Below are 12,111 nucleotides of genomic sequence, written 5' to 3'. Positions count from 1 at the left end.
TGTGTGTGTGTGTGTGTGTGTGTGTGTGTTGGAGGGCCTTGGAAGTTATTGAGGTTGTGAGGAACGTCGTCTATGCCGTCTACTCAGCCTTGTGCAGACAAAAGAGAGGGCCGTCGCCAAGTGAGGACTGGGGGGGGGTTGGCCTGCCAGCAGGGCAACAGATGTCTACTGAGGCCACTGGGGAACAAAAAGTGGTATTCTCCTTTTCCAGCACCCAAAAGAGTCAGCCACTGCATTTTCTTAACTGTCTGGAGTCATGTGACACACATGGAAAGCTTGTCTTAATTCTGAAGTGCAAACACCCGCCTTCTGGGATTCTTGATGACCACTTCAAATTCACACATAAAAAACACTTTCTGAAATGGCTTCCGCTATCCTTCAGTCCCACATAACCTGAAGCACATCATACATTAACCAAACCAGTTATTAAAAAGGGACGGTAAAGGGAGAGGGCCTTCAGTTCCTTTGCAAAACCCTAAGAGTGGCAAAGCAAGCCAAAACTCCATTCTCTGACATCAAGATCTCTGCATTGATGTCCTTCTAATTTTCCTTTTCAAATAAAATGGAAATCAGCACGAATATGCAGCAGAATCTCTATGACAGCTGTCCTTAAGATATTCTGACACCTGTTCTTACAAGAGCCTCCGAATCCCACAAACCAAGCAAAGGCAAGTGACTTTAAGTAACAGTTACTACTAACAACTAGTAAACAAAAAACATGAAATGAAATATTCATTCAACATGGAGGAAATATGTGCTTTCAATAAATGTTACATAAGAAAAATAAAAGATCTGTTACATAGACACTTAATGCACTTAAAAAACAAACAAACAAAAAAACAGACTTACCATAAGTCCAGGAATATCCAACCCAAAAGTTCTTGCGGTTAATTAAAATATCTCTTCTCAGTTCAGCACTGGCTAACTTCCATGCACAAAATATATATTTTCCTTGTTGCACTCCAACTCAAAACCAAGAAGCAGAAACCAAGTAGGGATGCACAAACCCAGTCAAGCAGATGAAGGGCCCCAAAACCCAAAAAGTTTGAAGATGTGACACTCTGTGCTGTAGACTGTGTTCCGTCAGAAGACAATGAGAGCTTGAGCAGATGGAGCTACAATGTCTACCATTCCCCGATAGGCCAGTCGCTGTGCGTGGACCAATGAGAGCGCAAAGTGCTCACAATTGAGTGTAAATACTGACACACACTCTCACTCGCTTTCTCTGATGCACACACACAGTTGATATTCTAAGGGAGTGTGGGGATAAGCTAGTGGCTGTCCAAAAGGTCTTCCCCCACGCGGTTCATGAATAAACGAGGGGTGCGCGGTCAACAATGGAGCCACATAAAAGAGGCCTTAGCAGGCAGCTGCAGCACGAGGCCTTAGTCATTAGGGAGCAGGCTGGCAGTGGAAAACACCTGGCTCGCTTAGGGACTACAGCAGCTCTCGCTTCTTTGTTTATTTGACAGGGGGGATGGGGGTCTGGTTCGGATACAAACAATGGGCTGAATTATGTTAAAAGCATTGCGTGTGTCTTTAAAAAAAAAGGGCTGGGTGAAAGGGAGGATGAGGGTGCTAGTGTGTGAGAAAGAGGGCAAAGGGTTAGATGGGGGGTGGGGTCAGATCCAGAAATCTACACACAATTAGTTTGTAGGAAAAAAAGACATCTTCATTGTTGTGCCACACTTCCACAAAATGGCTTTTTAGAGAGGACAGATAAAACAAGAGGCCAAGCCTTAAGATTTAGGTTGTTGTCATTTAAGGTTATGAAAGTCTTGAAAAAAGAAGGCAAGGAAAGCATGTGATTCCATAAAATCAGTGCACAGCAACAATACCAAGTATCTTTGTCTGACTCCAAATTAACCTGATGAACCTAACCTTTATCAAAGCATACTTATCCAAACAAACTCAATCTTAAAGCAAGAGAAGACGAACTGGCTTTTAGGCCGAATTAACAGCTCTTCAAATATAGATCCTAGGATCAATGTTTTAGCATAAGCCTAACCATTCACAAGCATAAAAACAGCTAAGACAGACTAAAAACTCTGTTTTACTATTTAAAACAATGGACATGCTTGTGGGGTAAAACTTCATGTATGACATTAGCATTCTCTTATATTCACTGGAGGTTTTTGTTGTTAGGCTACAATAATCAAGAAACAGAAAATAGTTTTTTTTTATGCAAGCTTAGATTACGTGATGCTTACATGAAGTGTAGTTAATGAAAACTAAAGTAAAAACTAAAAGTTAATTTTTGCGACTGGGGCTCAAATTAAGGTTCCGAAAATCATCAAATAAATGTAAATGTTCTATTTAGCAGATGACTTTTACAGTGTCACATGAGAATTTCATTAGCAGAACGACAACCTCTGTCAACCTCAGTGCAAAAGAAGAGAGAACAAAATAAATCTGATAAAATGAATATTTGTTGATTGACATCAACTGTACACAATACAAAAAAAATTTGAACTTAAACAATAACTTAATTTACAATTCACATTAAACTTAATATTACCTCTATTGCTTTTTCTTTCTAAGCAAAACCTCTTTATTTGGCAGACAGTTCACTTCCCTGAGCAAAAACATCCTTTATACAGTACAAGACCTGTACAGTGTACACACAAAATCATGCAGTTGCAGCTTGTAATTTTAAGGTGCTGTGTCCAATTTATTAGACCTTTGATGTAACTTAGTACATGATATATAATATAAATAATAAAATATATTATAAAAACAAATTTATGAAATTAAACTGAGATGGTTTATTACCACTATGTGTGTGTATGCGTTTTAATAGGATCAATTGTTGGCTACAGAGGATAAACCCATCAAAATAAAATGTTAACCTACTGCACATTAATTTGCAAGATTTCTGTATCAGGGGTGTAGCATATAAAATAAAATGCAAATTCAAGCATTTAACTTAAGTTCGATTAAATAATTTCAAGAAACGCTTTAAAGTCATTTGAAAGACACACACACACACACACACACACACACACACACACACACACACACACACGCATATTTTAACGGAGGTATGTTGAGTTTGCAAGCTAAACGTGTGTGCAGGCCCGGCTTGGCTAATCGGGAGCACCGGGAAAATTCCCGGTGCCACTGCTATGGGGTTGAAATATGGATGCCTGTATTTAAGGCATCAAAGAAGCGTCCCGTATGAAAGCTATAACACAGTTATTCGCAGGCTTACGCCATATGACCACCAGACCATATGAATAACAAATTCTCAATTGATAATTAATCATTATTTTTGCGCAAAATATTGTTTTATTTGTGAACGTAGCCGTTTGATGAAGGCTTTAAGACCAAGCGGAATACTCTGCCGGCTGCTCCTGTTTCACAGCGAGCAGGACTCGCGCTTACGTCCGCGATTTGATTTTGGCAAATCAGTTTGGGCGAATGCAATTTATTGATCATGAGCCCAAAATTTAGCAAGGCAGGAAAACATTTAATCTACCCGAGGGGAGACGTCTTTCACTATTGTAAGTTAGGGCTGTTAAATAGAGAGGAACATACATTTTTAAAAATTTAACTTCTAGCGCATTCTTAAACTTGGACCTAATTTTATTGAAGTAGAAATCCAAGCACCAGAAGCAGCCCACAAGTTTTCTTTAATTGAAAAATATGCATTTTCATTCATTCATAGGCTATATGGTTGCAATAATAGCCATTTTAGTTAAAAAAATGTTTAAGTGCATAGACGTTTAATAGACGTTCAGTTGTTATGCTTTCAAATTTCTTGCCATTTGTATGTATGTAATTCCACAGTATTTTCACCTCCTAAATCACTACACTACTTGCGCAGTCACTATTTTATAATGGTACAATTTATTCAGGCCGATGACTTTTTTTTATGACATTCAAATTATTTTTAGAACATAGGTTAAGCAAAACAAATGTGATTATTTCTGAGAACTTTTTAACTGCAGGCAGACATTATGGTACAGTAGGCCTACAAATATTTTGTTGGAGATATGTGAGCAAAATATAATAGATTAAAAAATGTATAATAGAAAGCGCAAAGGCGGCGCTGAAAAGGCCAGTAAAATGATAAAAAAAAATAAAATAAAAAGCTGTAGAAAAATATAATGAATTACAAGTCTGTAGAGAACAGTGCGCTATTGCAGACTTATATACTGAAGTTGTCATTACATTATTGTAATAGCTATGGTCAGTCGTGAACTAAAGTGGGCCGCTCTGGCATGAAACTCCAGGGCTGAAAATGACTCCCACTCCGGCCCTGCGTGTGTGTGTGTGTAAATGAGTTTTTTGTCACTGTGCAGCGCAAGTCGTCCGTTATTTTATTGTTTGTCTTGTATGAAAGGCCAGTAAGAAATCAGAAAGGATAATAAATGTTATCATCTACTTACCTCGGCTGCTAGGCCACTAACAGATTTCAGAATCTATTCGGGACATTCTTGTAATAATTTAGTTTAAAAAGGCAGCTTGCACTTAGAAGTTTAACTGAAATCATGCAAGATTCAGATGTGTCTATTACATGAATCTGCAGGTCCTGATGACAGCGGAGAAAGGAGGCCTCAAAATATTCAGTTGAACATGTCCATTGCCTACTGGTTAGTAGTAAATAATGCAAAAAAGTGTGTTTTTAGCTATCAGTCATACAATTAACATGACTGAACAAAAGGATAAATACATAGCGTCCAGACTGACATTAACACCAGGGCCACTGGACATGCTAATGACTTATGCTGACTCTCTAATTGATCTTTAGCTGCCGACTCCCCCCCTCAGGATCAGCCAACTGACAACCATCTGCTTTGTGGACAAAAGTAAACAGGTGTCTGCATGAGATCAACTGCTGGAGGCTATGGACTATATTTTACATTTTTAAGGCAGCTCTTTGACGTAATTTTACTCTTGAATGCTAATAAAAAAAAGTATTCTAAAAAGGTTGTGTAACAGTGTAAGAGATGTTTAGCTGAGGACCTCATACGAAGATTTTACCAACAAAAAAAAAAGGAAGGAAAAAATAAAATCATGCTTTAAAGACCAATTCACACTGCCCTGACCTTTTAAAGTGGGCATTTGAATGCAGTTGGATTAAGCGGGCTGTATTGACCAAACATCAATGTTTCTGTGTTTTGTAGGGGCAGTGTAGATTAACCTTAAAATCCACTGAACTTGGGCTGTAGAGAGGAGAGCAGGGCACACACATTTCATACATTCTAGAATGACAAATCTTAGTGTATTTACTAGTTGCCATATTAACACTATTGAGAGGGGGAAAAAATGGTGCCAAAATTAAAATTTCTTCATTTTTAATCTTTTTTTAGTGTTTATTTAAAACAAGACAAACAATATTGATATTCGTTTTGTTCCACTGTTCCTGTTTCCGTTGTTTCTACGCATTTTCTCTTTTGTTTCTATAGTAACTGATTATATTCACCCGTGTCTTGTTTAAGTCTTTATTTAGTCTGTGTGTATATACAGTATAGCCCTCAGTTTCACTGTTATTTGTCCATTCTTGTCTTTGTTAGGTTGGTACTCCTAGACTGTTTTATCAATATATACCACTTGTGAATTGATCCTCTCTATTTTTGCCTGTAAACAACCTGTGACAGTCTGAATGTGTTTTATCTATTTGTCCATATTATGACCATAAGCCATACACAAATACAGTCAGAAAATATAGTATCATGCCTACAAAGATGCATGGTAATTTGCTAATAAATTCTAATATAAGCAGTGCAATACCTTAGTTTCATTTAACAAACAAACCAATATGGTACAGAACAAGATAAAATGTGATCAGATGGCTGGAGATTCACCAGCTGAGAGCAGTTATAGCTTTGACAGAGTGATAAAGTTCCAAATCCTGTTTGTCCAGCAGCTTCTCTGGTATCAACTTTAATGACTCTAAAGTCAGTGGACAACATAAAATTAATTGTTCGCTCAGGGAGTGGTTAACAGCGTAACAGAATACAAGTTGAACATTTACGTGTCTGTAAATGTTCCATCACTCAAACCATCCATTCTGAAAATCAATGGGAATATACTTAATGGGAATTTATTTAACAAGTGCAATACCTATAAAATAACAAGGACACTCATAAAATGTATAGTTGATATTATTCAAGAAAAACAAAGAAACTGCATCCCTATATTAACCAGCACTAGTACAATGATACTGTGTGACTCAGGTCTTTGGGGAATTAACAGTTACCCAGAAAAAAAAATAAAAAATGACAACAGAGATATCACAGATGACCAGTCCATGGAAATACACTTACATACACTAGAGTATTAATCCTCAGCCCTTCGATTCCTTGATATAACAAAGGCTGAGCAAACAAAGCCCTGAATTATAATAAATGTTCAAAGGTGTAACATTCAACAAACAAAAAACAAAACAAAACAACATTAAGAGATACAGCAGATCACCGATAATTGAGCTGTGGACATAACAAATGGCATAACACTCTTCCACATAAAGCTCCTACTCCCTTTCAGAATGTCTTTTATGTTTACATAAGATTCTCTCAGAGTTTTCCCCACAATAGTGCAGGTGTTTAGGACAGCACAGGACTCTTGAATAGAATTACATTTAGGATTAATATTCGTCATGCTGGGTCCACAGAGTTCTGCAAGACATTAGAGGAAAGCATCCTCATCACCAGTTAAGTAGGTTGCTCCGTCCGAGAGTCATGAAATAAACTTGGCTCACCCCTCCAGAGTGCACAGAGGCGAAGAACACCTAAAGAAACAAAGTGACTGCAGATGTTAAGATGACATAGCCATACAATTTACAATCAATAAAAGGTTTACCCCTCCTCAAAAAAATGTCACTGTTTATTCAGCCCTCATTCCAAACCTGAATGCATTTTTTCTTCACAATAGAGGACAGGAAAAATGTCTCGGTGTGTACATACAATTAAAGTCAATGGGATATTTATTTTTTAATTGCATAGAAAAAAAAAAACTGAATGAGTGTTTTATCAGCAGGACAAAAATTGTAACACTATTTTACAGTATCTTTGTTCCACACTACATGAACTTACTATAATAATAACAGTAAACTATGCATAATTACATGCAACTAACCCTAAAACCAATCCCTAATCCTAACCCTATAGTAAGTACGTTTATTAATACACTGCACAAAAAAATTAAGGGAACACTTAAATCACACACTGGATCTTGATGAACAAAATATTCAAAACTTTACTTATATACAATTCGTTGAGAATAAAATTATGTGACATTGGTCAATGGAAACCAGAATCATCAAGCCTGGATTCAACAGCACACCAAAAATGAAAGTAAAAAAATTAAATTACAGGCTCATTGAACTTGCATTAATTTTTATCAAAGCAACTCATAATGTAAGTCACTAGCATGTATGGCTCCCACATGCCTGTGTGCACTCCTGACAACATCTAGCCATGCTCCTAATGAGATGGAATGAGCAGATGGTTTTCCAGGGGAGATCTCCTGCCAGAACTCGATCAGAGCATCAGTGAGCTTCTGGACAGTCTGTGGTGCTGCTTGGTGGCTTTGGATGCTCCGACACATAACATCCCAGAGGTTCTCAATTGGATTCAGATCTGAGGAATTTGAGGGCCAGTCAATGGAATCAGTGCCTTTCTCATCCAGAAACTGCCTACACACTCTGGTCACTTGAGGCCAGGCTCAGTGTCTTCTTCATGCACTTTAGATTGCGCAGGGAGACACACCAAACCTCCTTGCGACGGCATGTTATCCTAGAGGAAGCTGGACTACCTGTGTAACCTGACTGGGTAACAGGTACAGCTCCATGCTACAAGTACTGACCCTAACAAAACACAAAACTAGATACAAATCTGTCAGAAAGGATAAGGAGAAAGCAATCGTCTGTGGCCACTACATGCAAACCCATTCCCTTTATGGGCGTTGTCTTGCTGTTGCCTCTCCAGTGCACCTGTTGCTTCTTTGAGTTGCACCAAAGCAGGTGTTACTGATTCACAATCACTTAAGCTTCCTAACTGTACAGACTGATATCCCTGAAGTTTAACTGACTTGGTGTTATGGTGGTACTGTGATTATTAAATGGTTAATTTTTTGAGCAGTGTATTACTTAGACTTAAATGTACAATTACACTGTAACAAGGATACCATAAAATAAATATGGCATATTTTATTCACTTACTGTGGGGTGAATAAAACATCTCTAGAATATAGAACACCTATTGAATTAATTACATTAAATTATTCAAATCGGGGAATTACACAGATGATCACTTCAGCCAGCAGCAACTGGTTCGACTGATAATGTTTTTTAATGGCCAAAAATTATATCTTTCAAAAAGTCTGAATGAAGCATCACAGTTTGGCTAAAAAAAATGCACTGCAGTATTAAAAAGGCTGGGCTACAAATAATCTTTATCAGCCAGTTTAAGTGAGCTGTAAATTTTCAATTAAGGCCTATTTTTATCTGTCAGGAAAATAATGTAACACTTGCTATTTTAATGTGGCATTGGTATAGCAAGAGTATCTGTAGCAGATATTCCTCTCTTTCTGCACTCCATGTAAGACAGTCAGTCATACAGGTTTGGAATGACATGAAAGTAGGAGAAAGTTTCTCTTTTTCAAAATTTCCCCCCTTGCTATGGTCACTTTTGGCTTGTTTAGTTGGGGACACTTAATTTCTGGAAATATTGTCGACTTGATTGCACAGATACTATATTTGAACTGAGCTGGACAATGATGACATTACAGAATCAATGATGAACTGACTGATTAACTGGAAAATTGAGTGTTTACTGTCATCCTCTTGCATTATTGACACACTATTTTCCTGTTTAATACTGTAAGCTGCTTTGACAATCTGAATTGTATAAAGTGCTATATAAATAAAGGTGACTTGACTTTAGGGCTGTGACGGTGGCAGATTTTTACCACCGCGGTGGTAATGGATATATATACAGGTACATAGTTTTTAAACAGTAAACAATTCCGTCAGTGAACACTGCAATATGCAGCCTGTAAAACACTAAAATATAGGGTATCAAATAAATAATACAGTTAAAAAAGAAAGTAGCCTAAATAAGAAAGTTAAATATTAAACATTCGTCGACAAAAATTCGAAACAACATCAATCACATGCTGGAAAATCTGTGTTGGCCTGACAACAATTAGAACGTAAACATATGCTTTAAGCCTACTTTGGCTTTTCTATAGATTTTAAATTCTTTGACAGAAAAACTAGGATGTTGACATTGTCCGGTTAAGGGAGGACCTCATTGGTGTTACGATGTTTCCAGCCTCACTGAACACGCGTTCAGATGGTGTGCTTGTTGCACAAAAGCATTCTTAGCAACCGTGGCCAAGAGAGGGTATCTTGCCTCATTGTTCCGCCACCAAGCAAGTGGGTCATCGCTGAAAAAAGCGACTGGAGATGGTTCTTGAGATTGGAAGTGTTTGCCCTTTTAACACTTAATGCGCCACTCCACAACAGCTAAAGGCTGTCTACACCGGACGCGACAAAATGACCATTAAAAACCATTTGAACTTTGTGTCAGTACGTCACAAATAGAATGAGGCATCAGTTTACTGTTGGGGATTTGTCGTGCCGCACCACATTCAGTGTAGACAGAATCACTGATTATAATGGGTTCTATAGTATTTTGTCATGCCGCGCCGCTCACGTCTGGTGGTGACACAGTGTAAAGGAAATGCCATGTATGGTGTTTGAGGTAATTTGTGAATTAACAGTCTTATAGTCTAAATAAAACAATTTACAGCTAAATGATATATGTTATAAATAGTGAATTCTATTGCAACTGTTACTATTATTGCACTTGTATACAAAACTTTGTATTTTATACTTGTTATAGAGTGTGTGACATCACGTGCATTGCCGCCGGTGGTAATCGACTACCGTGGTGACGTGGTTGTCATGGCTGCCGTCACTGCCCTACTTAACTTTTTTTGGTACCATAAGGTATGCCATAATCTTTTTTTTTTTTTAATTTTGTGTGGATGTCTAACCTTGTCATTTCTTTCACAGAGAAACTTCAACCGTTGTGCCCTCTTGTGCATGAACACACCATCCAGGTGACCAGTCTCCACAGAACGGATCTCAATAGCTTTCTCCCCCCAGCCCATGATCTGGTTCGATCTGATGTAAGCTACAAAAAGATGCAGAAGAGTTCATAATCACAATTAAGGTTCAATTAACTGATATATTCAGTCAGAAAGTCAGAAAGTCGATAAGTCAGAAAAAGGAAGTTATCTTTGACTAATATTTAAATTTGTTTGATGATCTGAAACATTAAAGTGTGACAAACATGCAAAAAAACGTTTGTCACAGGACAAGGGGGCCAACACTTTTTCACACCACTGTACACACACACCAGATGTTTGTTTCACTATCTTAGTGAGGACACTGCATAGACTTTCATTAATTTTCTATCAGGTTAATGATATTTTCTATCACCTAACCCAACCCCTACCCCTAAACTCACCAACACAGAAACATGTGAAGAACATTCGATTTAAATACAAACACCTTTTGGCTGATTTATAAGCCCTTTAACTAGTGAGGACCAGTAAAATGTGATCACTAGTGGGTTGTCAAAGTATTTCAAAATATAAGTGAGGACATTTGGTCCTCACAAGTATATTGTGGTGAGCTGCCGTCAACCTGGGAACTATTAAAAATAAACAATCCACTTGTTCCTGATCCTGGGATCCTTCTGAAGGCTGTACTGAGAAGCAAACAAGCTATTTAAATTGAATGCGTCATAGCCACATTACTAAAAACGTTACTCTCCCATTTGTCCTGTTGTCAGCCGAGTCGAGCATATGGATTATGACAAACTGTGAACAGGTATCTGTATGCTGTCACAACTCATTGATTCAATGTTTCAGATGGAGTAAGTCTCCAGTTAACGAGCCAAGTAATGAGCCAAGAAGTGGGAGAAATATGATTTGAGCATGAAGAGGATTTGACTGATGGTATGCAAAGTTTCTATTTAATATTTCATTAGCTGTACTCAAGCAAATTATGTACTTCATCCACCACTGGACTCTTGTTTTCCACTAGGAAACAAGAAAAGAGCATGTTTTCTGCAATCTGAAGTGGAACAAATGTTCAACTTACCCACAGAGGTGGGCATCTCACCCCACTGCAGCACCACGTCTTTGGTGATCCTTCCATAAGTGTTTACATACACACCTTCATCCTCATAGCACACCAACAGCTCAATGCCTTCTGTGTTTGGGAGGATGATGATGGCATGGGTCTGGATACTCGTTTGAATCTGAGAAAAAAAAAAGTGCAAAGTATTTGATTAAAGTGATTATAGAAAGCATGACTGGTCCTTCAAATAATCTAAAACTGTAAATATCACAATGTTAAAAGCTGGAATAAAAAAGAGCATCTGACAATACTTAATTCAGTAGTCAAAGTCCTAAAAGAGCTTACATGTGTGGGAAGGTAGATGTCATAAACTGCCCCTGAATCCACATCTACAGCATGAAAACCAGAGCAGGAGCCATAGATGACCTTTAATCTTTGACCCTCTTCTACAGTGAGATCAACTAAGAGAGGCTTGTGGACCAGGTCTTCAAATGACTACAAAACAAGATGGCAATGTCATTTAAGAGATACAACCACCACTCTGATTTTTCAAAACTTAAATTTTTTTATTACTACAACCTGCAATTCAATGTCAAGTCACCTGTATTTCTATAGCGCTATATACAATACAGATTGTTTGTTAAAAGCAGCTTCACAGAAATATACAATGTTAGGGTTGTAAAATTCTTCACTTATGAAATGACAGCAGTGGTGCAATGTTAAAACGAATTCAATGGTGCATAAAGAAGATCTGTAAAGTTGCAAAGACTAAAGTCTCAAATCCAAAGAGATATTCTTTATAAAAGTTAAGAAGGCTGTTCTATAAAGTGGGGCAGTTCCAACTTTGCAAGGACAGTCTGGCACTTCTGACTCACAGCCTGTAAGTAAATTGCTGGATCCTCTTTAGTTTGCCTACAGAGCAAACAGATCTGTGGATGATGCAGTCAACATGGAACTGCATTACATCCTGCAACACCTCGACAGACCTGGGAATTACGCAAGGATCCTAG

General features: G+C 37.8%; 1 protein-coding gene across 3 annotated transcripts in view; it reads right to left on the bottom strand.

The window, feature by feature from the left end:
* Positions 1–6,632: 6,632 nt before the first annotated feature.
* Positions 6,633–12,111, bottom strand: part of LOC107668172 (mitogen-activated protein kinase kinase kinase kinase 4-like) — a 49,378-nt gene continuing 43,899 nt past the window's right edge. For all 3 annotated transcript variants that reach the window (XM_016459970.1, XM_016459971.1, XM_016459972.1), the window contains 4 exons: positions 11,447–11,596; positions 11,123–11,282; positions 10,009–10,148; positions 6,633–6,736 (listed from right to left, as the gene is read on the bottom strand). In XM_016459970.1, coding sequence (XP_016315456.1) covers positions 6,653–6,736; positions 10,009–10,148; positions 11,123–11,282; positions 11,447–11,596 — 534 coding nt within the window. In that variant the 3' untranslated portion in view covers positions 6,633–6,652. The remainder of the gene's footprint in view (positions 6,737–10,008; positions 10,149–11,122; positions 11,283–11,446; positions 11,597–12,111) is intronic.

This window comes from Sinocyclocheilus anshuiensis, unplaced genomic scaffold (genome assembly GCF_001515605.1).
Source record: "Sinocyclocheilus anshuiensis isolate Anshui unplaced genomic scaffold, SAMN03320099.WGS_v1.1 scaffold3332, whole genome shotgun sequence".
Lineage (NCBI taxonomy): Eukaryota > Metazoa > Chordata > Actinopteri > Cypriniformes > Cyprinidae > Sinocyclocheilus > Sinocyclocheilus anshuiensis.
Note: the sequence above shows the minus strand (reverse complement) of the source record. Positions and strands in the feature narration are given on the sequence as shown.